We start from the raw sequence: 18,286 nt of genomic DNA on the forward strand, positions 1-18,286 counted from the left end.
TGTGGTAGCTTGCTGGCTTTAGGTGTGTGCATACCTTAATTTTAAAAAAGAACAGAACGGAACTATGGCCTTACAAATGATGACATCTACAAATTCAAGCACATGCAGAGAGGTGGAGGGAGACTCTGAACTCTGGGGTCAGCACATACTGAATTAACTCAGCAGCAGAAGTCAGCATAGTGTAGGGCTAGTGTGTTTATATGCTACAGGCAGGTTCTGATTTTCATTACAATTAAATACATAATTGTGTGAATCGTATATTATGAGGTTGCTAAGCACTTCCCTGGAACACTAGTGTCAGAAAACTCTACCCTGGGCCAGGGTCCCATTCTTCCCAGGCCTAGTATCCCTCATCAAATCGCCTGGGTGCTAAAGAATTATTCTGGTGGCTGCAAGACAGCTTATATTTCCTGAAATGTGTGGTCACCTTATTTCATTGCGGTGTCCTTTACCTGATGATTTATTGTGACAAATTTATACTTTTCTTTAGATTATTCTTAGCTAATTCTGAGAATAAAACTCCAACACCTTAATTGATTTTCACGATCTTTCTCAACTTTTCCAAAGCTATTGCCCAAAACACCGCACCCCAACACAACTTCTTGTTTCCCTTTGTTTTTCTTCTTTCCACTTGGCTTTTGCTTTTTCTTCATTTAAAATGCTTTTCCCTTGTATCTCTTCATGTGTAGATCTTCATGATCAAGACCTTAGAAGTGATCATCATTTTTGGTCCAGGTATATATATATACACACACACACACACACACACACACACACACTGTGTATGTGCATAAAAAACACACAATAGTGTATAAATCATATAAATGAATATTTAATGACATGGAAATATTATTCTCATTATGTTAAGCAGAAAAGCAAATTGAAAAATACAGTTCTGTTTCTTTCCCGAGTAGAAAAATATGTAGGAAAAAAATTCCTGAATGTTCTACAACCACAAAAATGTTACTATGATAGTTTGTGGAACTGGAGATGAGGTTTATTTTACTTATTGATATTTTATGTTTGGACAGTAAACCTGTTTTACTTTTGTAATAAGTCATACATTAATAAACTGCATCTCTAAAGTACAGAGTACCTTATACCAACCTTAAATAAAAGTTTAGAATATCTGAACCCAAAACTCTTCCAAGTTGTTTTCACAATTACTCATATATCCAGGTATTTTAAAGAATGTTTAACCCATGTAGGTGGCACTAAGGTTGACAATAATGCAAAGGTTCCACACAGCATATTTTTGAGGTCTGTTTCTATTAGCCAGCTGGACCGTGCTTTTGGAAATCATCAAACTGTCTATTCACTCATGTCTGCAATGATGCCCCTTGACTCCAAGGATTGGGTACACCTAAGATTTTCACTAAGGAAAGAGGAATTGAGATTTAGTATTTTCCAAAGACCTAGGTGACGTTTTTAAATATCCTCCTCAACAGAAAAAGAGCATGCAATTCTGCTGTGTCATAGTTGTGAATAACATGTCCGTAAAGGAACGTGACTATTGTTTCTGGTGAATGTATCATGCAAAGGGAATTATGTCTCGGTCCATTCTGTCATTCTGGAGTCCCGATCTTGCTTTGTGGTCTGTTTCTCCACATGTGCTCCTTCCGAAACAAAGAGGGTATATTTGGTACTCATTGATACTTTTTTTAAAAAAGTGAATTAGGCAATTTTCCTTGAAACTTCCTTCCTAATTCAGCATGAAGTAGAATAAAATAGTAGAAATGATGGAATTTATTTAGAGATACCACAATAGAAGGCGAATTGTTTGGTAATACAGCAGAATGTTAGAGGGCTGAGGAATGGATTGAAGAAAATTATCAAGCATGCATGTTGTTTTTAAGTGATACTTGAGACTGGGATGTGCAACAGCTGTGTTGTTGGCTTTTTTTTTCTTGTGCCAACTTTCTTTATTTGATTGATTTTCTCTCTGACAGCCCACTGTGCTGATAAATGTGTCCATGGTCGCTGTGTTGCTCCAAACACCTGTCAGTGTGAGCCTGGCTGGGGAGGGACCAACTGCTCCAGTGGTAAGTTCCCACCTGTTGTTGTCTGTCTTGGGATGTTTTTGCTGTATGGGCCCCTTGTCTGCAGATGATCCTGAACCAAGCTTTTCCTCCTCAACCCTGTGCAGAGCAGGGTGTGGATTCCAAATTCAATCATTCGCACCGTTCCTTTTAAATCTGTACGTGTATTCTGTGCAGAACTGTTGTTAATTGGGTATAAAGAGAAGTACTTGGAATGAAATTTCAACAATCTGAGGCTCATACTTCTGTGAATGTGAATGCATTTTTCAGAGTAGCATCCACAATATAGATTCCTTACTTTGGCAAGGCAGTTGTGGTAACATAGCTATTGTATTTTAACTTCTAAGTTTACCTGTTGATTTATCTAAAACGCTTTCTTGGTGATTAAATTTTGCCACCTGTTGGTTTTAACTCAGAAGTAAAATTGGCATTTTTGATGTTAACGTAACTATTAATATTTGTCTCTGCATTCTGAGACGTAATATTGGACACTTGCTCAGATAACTTTTGGGAGAAATATTTGTAATAAATGAAAATTCCTGAGCATTTTGGTGCTATGATTTGGTACAAATCATAACATAGTATGTAATTTGTCCCCATTATGTTAGAATTATAAATTCTAAAATGAAGGTATTTTGAACTATAAGCAGGCTGCACCAAAAATCCTGTGTTCATTTTTTTGAAGATTAAACGATGGAATGTCATGTAATACAGTTGCTTTTCTAAATTTCACAGTTAAAACTTAAATCTTCTGGTTAACTTGTTGCTGCACATGTAATTGCACTCACTTCCTGTTCCTTTATGCTTCTTTTTTTTTGCCTGAGAAATGTGAGAAAGATTTGAAGTGCAACTAAATTGTAAAGCATGAAATGTCACATTTTGAAAAAGGAAATAATAGTTTTTAAAAATTAGCAAGTTCTCATGACAGCACAAATTTGTCTTCATCGTTACCAAATAATTTTTTGAAACCAGTCCGAAAGGACTTTAAGCTGTCTAGATAAGCTAGTATTATGAATTTTTACTTGCTTACTTTGGAATTGGGAGATTACTCTTTATCTTGTTAGGACTGCTTGTCTCGGACTTGTGATCTCTTGGCTTTCCCTGAAGCAGCATCTCCAGGGGAAGCCCTTGTGCGGTCTGTGCACAGAGCGCTTGGCGTGAAAGAGCCTTGTTATTGTACCTTAAACAGGGAGAGTGTGTGTGTGTGTCTTTCTGCCCCTGACAAGCTTCTCAATTCCAGTGGATGACTGTCTTGCAGTGTTTTGTTTTGCTTCTGTTGGAGATCAGGAGGAGAGTGGGCATTTTGTTCACACGCCATTGAGGCAAAATGTTTGGGATGTGGGATTTGGCTCCTGTCCATTTTTCTGGCCGACTGACCTCAAATCGGTTGCTTTCATTAACTTTTCCAGCTTAAGAATCAGTTGTGCCTAGACATTTTGAAGAAAAATAACATTATTATAAACTAGTGGGAAAGGGAGGAGTGGGTGTATTCTTCATTTGAAAAATGAGGTTTGTTACTAATTCCAGGGCAAGAAGGCTATGGAATAATTTCAGTTGTATTCATACTTTGTCTCCTAGGAACCGTAGCCTACCTCAAGCTAAGGGATCAGACTGAAGAGTGTTTGTGTAAGCAAAACAAAAGCCTCCATGGGTTTCAGGCTCTCTAGAACTGATCTGGGCCTTCTAGAAAATAAACTGTTGCTTTATTTTGGAGTTTACTGACTTTTGAATGAAGACTCTAGAAGTCTGAGAACATATGTTCTTTTAATATTGGAAGATAATATTGAGGCAACTTTTAGTTTGTTCTATATAACTCATGTTTTAGATTTATAATGAACAAAAACATAAATGAACAGATGTCTGAAGTCTTTAAAGACGTTCAGAGAAAAACATTTCTGATACCTTTTGTTAGGTGCATAAAAAATGGTATTCTAAGCTGAACTACTCACTATGTTTGCTGCCTGGGTTTTGTCTGTGGCAGTTATGCTAATGTCAGGAAATATATAATTTTGTTTACTCTTGGCCAGATAATTCTGGAAACAAAAAGTATGCTCTAGCAATCTACTATGTATCAAAGTTAAAATGGCCTAATTTCCAAGGATTCTATTTCTATTTAACCTCTTCTCTGGTTATTGTTATACATAAATTTGATGATGTATGTTAGAACCATAAAATGATTGCTTTGATAATTAGACTGGCTCCTTATATCAGTCAGAGTACAATCAGGGTGCAGAAACCACAGTAATATTTTCTTGAATAATGCTGTTATTTGGGAACAATTTTATTTAACAGTAGCATACTAATGTCACTTTTGTAGCTTTGACAAACTGAGGATAATTTAAGAGGTTAACAATGGGGGAAACTGTTAAATAAAGTCCAGATGTTATTTGGATTTCATCGCTTTTTCCATTAATGTCCTCTTTCTGTTCCAGATTTCAATCCAGGGCACCCCACTGCATTTCACTGTCATGTCTCCCCAGCCTCCTCTGGTCTGTGACAGTTTCTTAGACTTCCCTTGTTTTTCATGACCTTGGCAGTCCAGGGAAGGATGGCCAGGTATCTTGCGGAATGTCCTTCCATTTGTGTTTGTCTGGTTTTTCTTATGACTAGACTCAGGTGTGAGCTTTGAGAAGAATACCACAGAGTTGAAGTGCCCTTCTCATCACACCATGTCATGACGTTCACGTGACATCACTGATGATGCCATCACTTGGTTGAGGTGGCGTTTGCCAGGTTTCTCCACATGGAGTTACTATTTTCCCCTTTGCCTACTCTATTCTTTGGAACCAAGTCGCTACATCTAGCTTACCCTCAGGGTGAAGGGCAGGAAGTAAGCTAGCTCCGTATCTTTGAAGGAGGAGTATCTACTTATATTTTTTGTAATTCTTCTGTAAGGAAGATTTGTTTCTTCTCCATTTATTCAATCATTTATTTACATTAGTGTGGACTCATGTATATTTATTTCATATTTTGAACTAAAAGCCAATATTACATAATTTATTTTATCGCTCAGATTGTTCCAGCTTTGGCCATTGTATCCTTTGGACATGCCTCATCGTTTTGATTTTGAGCACTTCCTTACTTTCTGATATGAGAAGACTCCAGGCTCATCTTGTATTTTTACCACCCCAGCCCTAGAATGAGCCATTTCTCAAAGAAGCCTTGGTTCCTTTTATTGAGGAGTGATATTTAGAAACTGAGATCTGGGTGCTGGAGATGCTCATTGTTACTGGGACGCGCAGTCCCTTGACAGGAGAAAGTTTAATATAAAGAATTATCAACTAAACATGACAAGAGATTGGAGCAATGAGGGATTGGCTAGTAAGTAGACAGAACTCTAAAGAATACAGGAGAAGCAGATATAAGAGGCAGCCACTACCCCTAGAACTGAGACAGAAGCCCAAAGAGGAAGTCCTACTAGGCGTGTGATCTAGACCTGTTGGAGAGGGCACAGCCACAGCTCACTGAATGGCAGAGAAGCTGCCGTGGTGCTGCTCTAGCAGAACTTGCTGGAAATCTGCCCTCTAGAACTTGCTAGAAATCTTCCCTATATATGCTTGAGAAAACACTTTATGGAAAAGTGTCTTACCGGAAGCACTCTGCTGCAAAAAAGGGGAAGTTGTTGGCTGATAGGTGCTGCTAGCCACAGCACGTAAACTCTAGGAGCTGAATGCTAGAGATGCTGTTGATGACAGGAGCGTGGTGCTGGAGAAGCCACTTGTGCTGTAGAAACAGGGAGCTGGGAAGCCTGTCCGTGCTATAGGAGCCTGGTGCTAGAGAAGCCATTGGCACTGTGCTTACACGGCAGGGGCTGGGTGCTGCAGCTGCCAAGCGCACTGCAGGGATCAGCTGAGCTAGCTAGCACACTGGAACTACGATGGAAAATTCCTTCCTTCTGCAATGTCTCTCTAGCGCCCTCTACTAAACATGCTTAACCTTCAGCCCGCTAGTGAAGGAAAATTTTTATTTTTATTTTTATTTTTTTAAGGAAAATTTGTAAAGGGCCCGTATCCATTTTTGTATAGCAGGAAATGAAGGATAAATTAAGAGCTGAAAGGCAATAAATTGATAACTGTTGCAGTCCACCCATTTGATTACTCAGCTCTTATATGCCCCATCTTCACACATTTACATCCCCATCCATCAGCAACACAGCCCTGTATTTCCACTTACTCTGATACAGCAATTCGTTGTGCAAGTAAAGACATTCCCATGAGGAGATGCAATTCCCAATAGTCATTGCATCCATTGATGACTATATTAATTTTTTTCAAACTCATTTTTTTGAGTTTTTTCAAACTCATCTACTGTTTCCTAGATACTAAAGTTAACTTCCAACGACTCGTATATAAAATAAAATAAAAATGGGAAAAAGAGGAGAAAAGAAAATAGCAAATAAAAATAAGCACATACATATAACAAGCAAATAGAAAATACTAAAAGCTAGTACAGACTTCTTTTCTGTAATTGGCCACAGGGCTGTCATTGATATCCATGGCTTCCTTCTTTCATTCTCTATTTCATATTTCTGCCATCCTCAACCTGAACTTCAGTTACTTAAGGTTCTTTACCTGATGCAGTGGCTCAAACCTTCATTCCTGAAGAGTTTGAGTTCCCACATGTCCTGCCTTTTTTTGGTTGTTGACATTTCCGATGAACTTGTACTACTGGGCATGGAAGTATGAAGAGGTACTCCACAGAATCCCTGCGTCCCAGACATGGTTCTCCTTTTCGCCATGTGTAGCAGCAACACAGTTTCCGCTGTGTTAATTAGGATCAATCAGTCCAGCCACAAGAGTAGCTCCTTTTATTGATATTAGGAGTCTGAACTGGCCAGATGCTAATAAATTGATAGCTGTCACACACAGCTATCTTTTTTCCTTCCTAAAATACATGGGAGATTAAAGGACTTACAAATACCTTCAAATGTACCCTTTTCTGAAGGCTTCTATTTGAGATTTGCATGACTGTCTCCCTTGGCCGTGGAGAGAAGGGTTCCCACCTATGAGACAGTCAGTGTTCCTGGGTCTCAATGTATTCTCTGTATAAAAACCAGGTATGTCAGAGAACTGCACAAAGTTTGTTCTCCTGGAATGAAATCATGATATATTTGACTAGACTTAGACATATTGCTCCTTTTTAAATTTGATTACAATGATTTTTTAAAAAAGCACACACAGGGCCGGGCGCAGTGGCTCACGCCTGTAATCCTAGCACTCTGGGAGGCCGAGGCCGGCGGATCGTTTGAGCTCAGGAGTTCGAGACCAGCCTGAGCAAGAGCGAGACCCCGTCTCTACTAAAAATAGAAAGAAATTGGCCAAACAACTAAAAATAGAAAAAATTAGCTGGGCATGGTGGTACATGCCTGTAGTCCCAACTACTTGGGAGGCTGAGGCAGGAGGATCACTTGAGCCCAGGAGTTTGAGGTTGCTGTGAGCTAGGCTGACGCCACGGCACTCTAGCCCGGGCAACACAGTGAGACTCTGTCTCCAAAAAAAAAAAAAAGCACACACATATTTTCCTTTTATTGACATCCTAATGTGTACTCTAGCCTGTATGAGTGAATACCATTAATCTCTTACCCCATCTCCTTCTTTCCTCCCCTCTTCCCTACTCTCTCTTTCTCTCTCTCTCTGTTCTTCTCCCATCTGTCTGTCCACGCATCAAGGCTCTATGCCTTGTCTCTCCTCACTGGATGACAAACAACTCCTGGAGCACAGAGGCCATGTGTTATTAATCTCTTTAGCCTTCATTGTGCCTGGCATGTGGTTGGAGCACAGTAAATGTTCCATTTAATTAGATTGAATGGACTGTTTGGTTCTATATGATTCTGAGAAGGTCACTCACGTGTTCACCTTGTGAACTCTGATTGAGTGATTACTGTGGCACTGTATTGGATGCTGGGGATAAGGGAACAAGTGAGGAATGGTTTCTGGTCCCACAGAGCTCATAGCTTGGGAGAAAGGTATAGATAAGTGTAAGGAAGAGAATGGCCTCAATAGAGGAAGTAGAGTGAAGAAAATTGAATGGGGTTGGGTAAGACAGTGAAAGGTTTTCTGAGTGGAGAGGGAAAGAAGGTCTGAGCTGCTGGGGCCAGAAAGCAGATTGCTCTGGGGTGAGGGGTAATGAAAAATGATGACAAAGTGTAGACTGCTCTTTCAGACACTTATCTGAGAAGTCAAGGAGAGGGAGCAGAGAAATAGGGAATTAATAAGAATGTAGATCAAGGAAAAGGTTTTTGAAAAATCATATTCTTTTGCTTATGTTTTAAGATGGAAAAGACTCCAAGGCTGAGAGAATGGTGAAAGAAAAGACCCAGAGGCCGGAGACTGAGTCGAGAGAGGGGATCATTTAACTGGGGGAATGAGCCTCCTGAGAAGACGGCTGGGAGGTGGGATGGGACCCTGAGTGCTAATGGGGGAATTAGCAAGAAGCAGCACTTGCCATTCCCAACAGAATGAGGAGGGCAAGAGCGGCCAGAGCGGATGTGGCTGGGTTTCTGGGCATCGGGAGTGCTGGTGCACGATGGAGAGGGGAATCTGAGCAGTTTCCATTTGACGACTATCTTCTCTTGGTAAACTGGCAGGGAAGATAAACCACTGATACTAAAGGGAGCAGAAGTTGGGTCGCATTGATGATGTGATGATGCCAGCAATGGTTCACCTTTATTGAGTACTTAGTAGGTACCGAGCATCGCTGTAAGAGCTTCACAGGGATTAACTCATTTAATGGTCACGACAGACTGTGAGATGGTTGCAGTTATTATTCCTACTTTACAGATGAGGAAACGGAGGGGCAGAAAAACTCGGGGCCTGCCTGGGTTCATACAGCTCGTAAATGGCGGAGCCAGACTCGCATCTCATTCAGAGCCAGCAACTGTAACCACAATGGTATGCACGGTGCCTCCTGCAGCTGGAAAGAGGCTTAGTGAAAGTAGCAAGAGTCAATGTAATCCTATTTATAATTTTCTAAATGTCTGTAGAGAAGCTTATTGTGCCTGTGGTTATAGGGCGCAAATGGGAGAACCCTAAATCAGTCAGCAGCCAGCGAATAGTTTCCAAATACTTGTTCCTCGGGCTTTTTGCTTTTGACATTAGTACCAGAAAGAGGCAAAATGGAAATTAATTTTGGTCTAGAAAATCCAGACGGGGGTTTTATTCAGTCAGTGAGAGCATTTCTGGCTAAATGTACTCGCAAGTAGTAAAAACATGCCCGGGAGGCAAGACTAGCCGAGACATTCTCAGCACAGCGTGAGGAACACGGGTGAGCTTCCGTGTGAGCCGGGCGAGCCGCGCGGCGTGGGTGAGCAGCAAGCCTTTGCCGCAGGGTGACTCCAATGGGGGATCCATCTGAGGGCTGTTACAAGCCGGAAATGGCAAGGCACAAAAAGCTGACATATTTCTCAGCAAGGTCTGCCGCAGAGGCCCATTGACCGCCCACAAGGGTGGGATCGATGTTGTCTGAGGAGAGAAGACACTGGGAGCCTCGTCCTCACTGCAAGTCGTTAACACGCCCGTCACGCTGTCAGAATTACTTTAGAAATCGGGTTGATGGAGCAGCGAGAATGAGAGTGGATCATTTGGGTTCACCGGCACGGGGACAGGACGTTGACGATGGGGGAAGGATTGAGCTCGGAATGGTTCATCAGAACTGGCCCGAAGGTGATCTCACTGACAGACCATCCAAATAGTTTGATAGCGGTCACAGACAGAAACTGCAGATTTTGCCTTTTTGAAGGAGTCCAAAATCTGGGCTGTTCTTGGCCACTTTCTGGCGGGGCAGAGAACCCCCACCGCCACCCCTATGCCCCCGTGGTGGAATGGAGTTGCCGTTGTCCTAGCTGCTCTGCTTTTGTGATGTTTCTGTGCCTCCCTTTCCTCATGCTTTGAGTAAAGGTAAGAGTATCTACTTCATATGCCTGTGAGGATTACAGACGTAAGGCCTGTTGAGTGCTCAGCCTGGCAGCATCAGCATGGCAAGTAAATGCTACTTGCAGTTCCTCATGTGGCAAACATAGCTTCCGTCACGCTTCGCACATGGTCCAGCGGACGGGGCAGCTCTTTGTGGACATCTCATCTGGTCCCGCAGGCCACATCTTTCTTTAAATGGAGCCTCTCTTTGTCCACAGTTGCTTGCTAAGAGGCTCCCCAGTCAGAATCCCTGATGAAGTTGCTGTTGTGTGTGTGCGTTATTTCCAACCTCTGCTCACGGGTGTCCTTGCCAGATGAATTCATGTCTGGCTATTTTGCTTCTGGCATTGTGAGACTACTATAGACATTTACATTACTCATGCTAGTGAGCTGTAAAGATACGTCTGGGCTGTCATACTGTTTAACTCCACTCCATGTCATTTATTGATTTTTTTCCCTTTTTTTTAACTTTGTGCAATATTCATTTATCAGCAAGTCTTGTTGATTCAACTCCAAAATATAACCCAATCTAACCTCTTTTCACCATCTCGACTGCTGCCACTTCAACCTCAACCACATCTTCTCTAATCTGGTGATTGCAATAGTCTCCCTGCTGGTCTCTGCTTCTTCCTCAGGCCCCCTAGAGTCAATTCTCTGTATTTAGACCAGAGCGATCTTATAAAAATGTACTTCAAAACATGCTGTTCTCCTTCCCAGAACTACCTGGTGTTTCCCGTTGTAGTTGGAATAAACTCCAAAGCCTTGACCATGATCCAACAAGTCCTGCATGATCTACTTCCCTGACCCCTTCTCATCCCACTACTTTTCACCACACTACTCAGCTCTGCCTTTCAGTTTGGGAACACATTAGTTGCATTTCTGCCTTTGCACTTGATATTTCCTCTGCCTGGAATAATATCTTCTCCATGGATCTTTCCATGGATGTGGTCTGTAGGTCAATTAGATTCCACCCTAAGGGCCACCACCACAGAGGCACTTTCCCTGACCTCCATAGGCAGAGAATCTGCCCCTGTTACTCTGTATCACATCTCTTTGTTAACTATTTTTTATGGCACATTCTGCAAATGTTTGATTTGTTTACTTTTTATTTTTTTGTCTATCTTCTCCTCCAGGATATAAGCCCCATAAAAACACAAATTTTTTCTGTTTTATTCACTGCTGTCTGGCTACCACTTAATGTCTAGCACAGTGCTGGGCAGGCACTAATGCTCAATTATTATTTGTGGAAGGAAGCAATAAAGGCATACATGTGCCAGGAGCAGTGATTGATATAAAAATCAGGTATGAGAGATGCAAGGTAAGACTCTACCTCTTCTTTGCAGGAGCTTTCTGTTTAATACAGGAGCTGAAGTATGTAAACACATAGGCGAAGCGTCAGGAGAAGCCAAGGAGGAAGGGGCCAAAGGTCTTCTAGATAAAGGGCATGACTTGAAGTCCTTCCTTCAGTGGTCTTAGGTTGCGTAGGCTTCTGTGGCTTCAGGATTCACCTTGGTTATGTGCAGTGTAAACACATTCATTCTCGATAACTTGGCAGAAGATTCCTTGCCCATAAACTGGCAGCTGCAATGAAATTGCAAAAACCAGACAAGATGTATTAGATGTGGTTTCCATGAATTTTGAGGAAAATATGGATCTGGGAGCTCCTCATCCCCAAGAGAGACTAGATGGTAGTGAAAGCATCAAGGTTATTACTAAGATGGGGGAGTAACTTCTGAAATGGCGGCCTCATGGCTAAGCAAGGTGTTTAAAAGTCAGCCTTTATTTGAATGTAGAATGCTTAACAATTTTGCCATCTAAACTTTTGCATTATTACTTCTCAAGGTGGAAATTTTGTATGATGATATAGAACTTAGCTGTTATTTTGTACCCAAATAAAGTATGAACAGTAAGATATTAGGCAAAGAAATTCAGACTACAAATTGTTTCAAATTACATGGCAATGAGGAGAATTTCATTAACCTTTTTAGACTCCTCTTTTGTCAAATAAATAGCAGGAAATAACTTAAGCCAGTTTTTAAAAAATGTTCATACAGGGAACAGAAATATTAGATCATAAATCTTTATAATTTCTTTCATATAAACATATAAGAACCATTCCCTGACTGTGGTAATGTGCTCTCTGGCTGTCGTGTTCAGAGGGAAAGAACGACGCTATTAGGTGGTCCTGTAGACTCACTTGCTACCCTCTCCTGTGTTTAGGCTATTGCTCAATTTTAGCAGAGCCGCGTTTATCTTGTCTCAGGGGTTCTGTTGGCAACTGGCTGAAATTAAGTGTTCTGGTTTATTTTATAATCCAGTTTATTTCATGGCTACATCTGATATCTTATTGTTTGTGACTGTGTTAAAGAATTTTTTTAAATACTTGAAAATTTCCTGAGGACAAAATTAAAAAAAAAAAAAAAGCTAATCACTCTTTTTCCTTACTGATCAAAGTATTTTTTAAATTCATACACAGCCTAGTTAATTTTAAAGAGTTTAAACATTTGTGCCCATACCCTGGAGCAAAGGAAATGTGCTTGAGGTGTCTGAAACTAAAAAGGGTAGAAAGTAATACAATGATAATATTTATCCTAGCTATAAAGACTATTCTAGTAGAGTAAATAGTAGAGGTTAAGAACATAGCTCTTGGCCCACAAATGAATGGTATCATCTTACAATTCTGTGAAAATCAAGTGGTTTTACCATTCACTTCTGTTGCACAAGACTAGTAGAGGTAACTTTTAAAGAAAGTTTAAATGTTAATGAAATTGATTTGAATTTGATGTTAGTATATAACTGGGAATTTTTGTTCATGCATTAAAGAAAAGCAACCACTTTAAAAAAATAGAAATTCAAGTGGTAAAATTAGTATTACATAAGCAGATTTATCCATGCTATAAATTAGTTCTTAGAATATTTAGACCATATCACAGTTTAAAACTTCTTTAAGACAGAGGGCATCATAAGCAAAGTTAAAAGAGAAGCAATAGATTCAGAAAAGATTTTTGCAACATATAAAACAGACAAATTATTATCTAAAATCTGTAAAGAACTCTTACAAATCAATAAGGAAAAAATTCCCGAACTTTAGAATAGGCCAAGGATATGATAAGGTAATTCAGAGATGAAGTAATCTGATTAGCCAATAAACATATGAGAACATGCTTATCTTTGTAATAATGGAAGAGTACACAATACAGGAATAAGACGTCATTTCTCACCATCAGATTGGCAATGGTTAAGAAGTCTGACAATACCAAGTGTTGGTAAGAATGTGAAAGGAAGCTTCCTTATATTACTCCCATGAGGGTGAATTGGCAGAGTAACTTTAGAGATCAATTTGGCTATCTCTACAGTAAAATTTTAATATATATGGGCCGTATGATCCAGCAATTTTAGTTCTACTTCTTTATCATTTGTCTATATACCTTGGAGAAATCCTTGAATACCGTTCAAGAGGTACCAGGGGATAAATTAGGGATTATATTGTTTGCATCTTTTTAATAGTGAAAATTTGGAAACAACTAAAAAGGGCCATCTACACAGGAAAAGCCAAATTTATTGCAGGCTGTTAATATAGTGGAATGCTATATGTCAGTTTATAGTAATGGAATTCATTACTCATACATTAAATATACAGAATTCAACTATATTAGTAGGTGTTTCAGTATTAGTAGATCTCAATATCATAATATTGACTGGAAAAAAGAAAGATGCACAGCAACATATATATTTTACACAAAACTAATAAATGCATAAAACGATTCTGTGTATTATTTCTGAACACACACACGCAGAGCAGAAGGATACATATTAAAACCATGACTGTGTTTACCTCTGGGGAGGGGATAGAGTAAGAACCGGGAACCAGGCACAAAGGAGACAAAAGGGACTTTGACTTCACCTGCAATGTTTTATTTTTTGCCTTCAATGATGAAGCAAATGCGATATAATGTTCTTAACCATTAACTCTCCATTGTGAGTACATAAGCCTTTGTATTATTATTATTTGTCATCTGCCATAGTTTAAATTTTTTTTTTCTCAAGAAAACTATACTAAATCTTTCAGACCATCCAGTTAGCATCGAGGGTTCTGAGCTTAGTTTTCTTACTGTGGGATTTTATGCAAATCATTTAAGGCCTTTTAGCCTCTCACGTCCAAAATGAAAATAGTAAGTCTTTGCACATGGTGGTCCGGAATACTTATCCTTTAAAACTCACCTCAACTCCTTCCTCTTCTGGGAAGACTTCTCCCCCGCTCCTTTCTCTCCTCTGCCCAAAGGTGCAGTGGACATAGGTCCTCTCTGTTCCTCAGCCTCTGTGCACTGTCACACTTAGCACTTTCATTTCTGACAAATCTCACTGTGGGCCAATTTGTTCCAATATATAAGAAATTTTAGTTATACTACATGTCTTAGTAAGGAGCAGGTAGTAAGTGCTCAATAAATAGCTTAGTAGCCTTAGAAGATGCTTAACAAATTTTTAACGAAAGAGTAAATGATCAAAAGAATGAACATATGACAAGACTTTATAAAGCAAGACATCTTATAATGGCTCCCGAGTTTCTTAGTATGCTTTTGACATCAGTGAATGAATGTAATCCCCCCAAATCCTTTACGTAATCCTAGCCTACAATTTATATCCTCGAGATTTTCCCGCACTGTGAATAGGGCCATCAATATGCTTCCGTAGAGAGACAGCAACATTTATATTTAGGCACATGAAAGAATAAACATTTCACACCCTTTTATTCTGGTTCATAATTTGTGATAAGCATACACTGAAGTTATAAAATGACAGCTCATGCTTTGAAAATTCATTTAACAAACATTTTTAGCAAGAATAAAGATTCTCTCTTAGCCACTGAATAAAATTAATATCCACAGCACTGGTGGTTGTCCACGGTGATTGCTGGCACTCCGCCAACTCTCCAGAGGGCTTTTTTGACATGTGAAGGCCATGGGGTTTTAGTGCTTTCAGAGGATCTGGAAAATACATTTTTATTGTTCTTCATGGATGGAGGAGCTTTACCAAGTTGTTTTATTTTTAAAGTGCTTGATGTTTTGAATGAGGATCTTTTCTTCTGCCATTAACAAAGGGAATGACACACCACAGCCTCGTTAGCCTGAAGCACAAGAATGAAATCACAGGGAGATAAAAGCCCCTGAGGGAACCGAGGCTTAAGAAGAAAGGGTGTGTGTTTCAGGAAGAACCATGTTTTTCTATCCTTTGAGACAGCAGAAAATTATTTTGGTCTCTTCTAAAAGACACTGACTTTGTAAAGATATTTTTGTGAAAGCAACTTATTTGTGCTTTGCCTACTGTATGTTTCAATGTGAAGAATTGAATTTTCTTCCCTATTAATTCTCTCATAGTCATGTATTTTCCTGCTTAAAGCCAAGAGAAAACAACACAGTCTAACTTCATGTAAATATATATTGTCAAGTCAGTTTACTGACTCTGATGTATCCTGATAAATACTTGATGACATTTATATGTTGAAGACACAGTGTTAGTTACTTCAAACAGCAACTCTGGTGAGGTTAGTTATATATGATAAGCTGACATTTCTTTCCCCATAATAACCTTGGGTTCTAAGATTCATTTTGTTATCTTGCTGTAAGTATCTGGTAGAGATGTAGCTCCAGGGTTGCTGACCTCCATATTATTCCACAATTATATTTAGATCCCAGAGGTGTTAAACCAAGATAAAAAAAAAATCTGACCTGCTCAGTTCATTGAGGGTTTGTTTAGCCCTAACACAGGTACACAGAACCGGTCACTTCTGTGTTCTCTGTAATTCAGAACCAGTTGCTTTAAAGAAGCATCTTCTAGTTCAAAATGTGTTTCAAGGCTGCTTCTGTGGTCTTAGTTGGTGAACCATGGACATAGATAAACTGAGGAAAAATCAAGTCAATGGAATTATTTGGTGCCTACTAATTTGGCAAGATGCTCTAGATTGTATCACAATCTATTTCTTTATGCTAAGGTGGGGATTACTAAGACATTCATGTATTTGTTTCTTGCTCATTTTACATTTCTCAACCCCACATACAAGCCTACATCTGGACATGCAGTCATCAGCAAGTGGGAAATTTCTAAATCCAGTTTTTAATCAGCAATGAAGAATAGGATGAAAGGCAGCATTGGGTTTCATTGTAGGCCTGAACTTTCTCTAGTTGCCTTTGTAAAAATGAATGAAAAGTCGAGACTTTGTTTTTTTTTTTTCTTTATGGAGTTACTGGGCAGTTTTATTTTTGAAATTCACATTGTGAGAACCAGGTTGTTCTTTTTGGCATGAATGATTCATGCAAGACAAACAAACAATACAAACCAATGACAGACATGTTTTTCCAGCTTCCTATACAGCTGGAAGATGTTTTTCTAGGGCATTTTTTTTCTGCTGGGTTGGATGTCCCAATATGCAAACGATGGAATAAAATTTCTGCTACTACTAGGTCTGTGCTGTGTCATATATAACAAGTACTTTTTGTATAATTAGTATGCTCCACTATCCTCATTTTACAAAAAGAAAATTAAGTATAGCAGAGGTCAGGGACCTGGCCAAGGTTCCATAGCTATGGAGTGGCCACGGCCCAGCTAGGGCCCAGGTCTGTCTAATGTTAAATGGTTATACCTTCTCCTTGAGCCAGCGAGTGAATGAGGAATTTTGTAACAAGGTGAGCTTGATGGTAAACATCACTTCTTTCTCTAAGGGCAGAAGGATCTCATCTATTTTGATTGATTGATTGATTGATTGATGGCAAAAGGAGTTCTTTGGAGGAGGCAAGGCATTCCTGTGTCCTCACTCCTTCCTCCAGCGCACCTTTCAATGTAACATTTCTGTTTGTCTCTAATTGAGCCTCTTTCTTTGTCTTTTGTCTGCATGAAGACAAGAGATTTACTAGACTGTCTCTATTTGTTCAAAGACTTTTCATAATGCCTCATTTTTTTGTCAATACATGTGTGATTGTGGACTTATGTTGGAATATTCCTTATCAAAACCATTCTGATGAAACTGCTGCTAACATTTTGAAGGCCAAGGAACTGTCATTTTTGGCAAACAAGTATTATTTCTCAGATAAACAGTTATGAGACTTTTGTTCTAGAATGTTCCCCTTTGAAAACCAGGCAGAAGCAGTTAATCTGTACCGATTCAGGCTTTGCAGAGGCTGACCATCACTTCTTTGGGAGGCATTGCCTTGATGGATTTGGGTTGAACCTTTGCTCTTGCCACGTGAACAAGTGACTTTGACCAAATTACCACCTGAGTCCATTTTGCACTTGGAAATATTGGAACAATTATACCTAACTCAGCCGGACGCGGTGGCTCACGCCTGTAATCCTAGCACTCTGGGAGGCCGAGGCGGGAGGATTGCTTGAGGTCAGGAGTTTGAGACCAGCCTGAGGAAGAGCAAGACCCCGTCTCCACTAAAAATAGAAAAAAAAAATGATACCTAACTCATTGAGTTGTTGTGAGGTTTAAATGAAATAGCCGCACGATGTCCCTCATAACGCAATAATGCCTGGCACACGTTAGAAACTTGATACATCGTAGAACACTGTCTCCCCCCACCTCATCGCCTTTGCATGGAAAACTAGGATGAGGGTTTGGGGTAGGTTAGGAGAGAAGAATGTAGGTTGAAATTTTATGATGATTCGTGGGTTTCTCTGCTTGTGAAAGTTGTATCACAATCACTTTCATTCATTTGCCAGATACTTCTTGAGTGCCGGCCATGGGCTAAGCACTGCATGGGCCTAGTTTTCAGGTTGGTGTGTTCCGTAAGCTAGAGACATCGATACTGTTTCATAGATAAAGTATTGGCATAGAATCATTGTCAACTTACAGAAACTCTTCAAATCTGACCATCTCCTTAATTTTATTTTTTCTTTGAGAAATGTCTTATGTTCTCACTATTGAGATAATTTCTTATATTTAGTGCTCCTAAATATTGAGTCATTGGCTGACCCCAAGCCTTGCTCAGTGAATTGTTACCATGACTTATAAAGAGTACTGGTTTCATATTTGATGAAAAATATAATTGTGGGATATTATATTTAACCAAAATATAGAATTTCAGGACTTCAGGAACAGAATGGCCTCATGTAAAGTGCTTGGACTTTTGTGCGTAGAAAGTCTTAGGTTTGAATACTGATGCCACCACTGACTAGGTTTTGGGTTTTGGGCATTTTACCTAAATGTTCTAATCTTAAATATCATATGTATGCTAAATGTGGTAATGATACCCTTGTCATAATAATCATGAGAGCAAAAAAAAGGTGTGTAAAACATGGAGTGCAGAACCTGGCACAATATAAATGCTCTGAAGGTAGAAC

General features: G+C 39.6%; 1 protein-coding gene across 1 annotated transcript in view; it reads left to right on the forward strand.

Annotated features, from left to right (window-relative positions):
* MEGF10 (multiple EGF-like-domains 10) overlaps window positions 1-18,286 on the forward strand; it is a 116,409-nt gene that overhangs the window by 36,315 nt on the left and 61,808 nt on the right. Inside the window, exon 4 of the mRNA XM_012645027.1 lies at window positions 1,950-2,042. Within this exon, the coding sequence (XP_012500481.1) occupies window positions 1,950-2,042 (93 nt within the window). The remainder of the gene's footprint in view (window positions 1-1,949; window positions 2,043-18,286) is intronic.

This window comes from Propithecus coquereli, unplaced genomic scaffold, assembly GCF_000956105.1.
Source record: "Propithecus coquereli isolate 6110/MARCELLA unplaced genomic scaffold, Pcoq_1.0 Scaffold224, whole genome shotgun sequence".
In the NCBI taxonomy this organism is placed as follows: domain Eukaryota; kingdom Metazoa; phylum Chordata; class Mammalia; order Primates; family Indriidae; genus Propithecus; species Propithecus coquereli.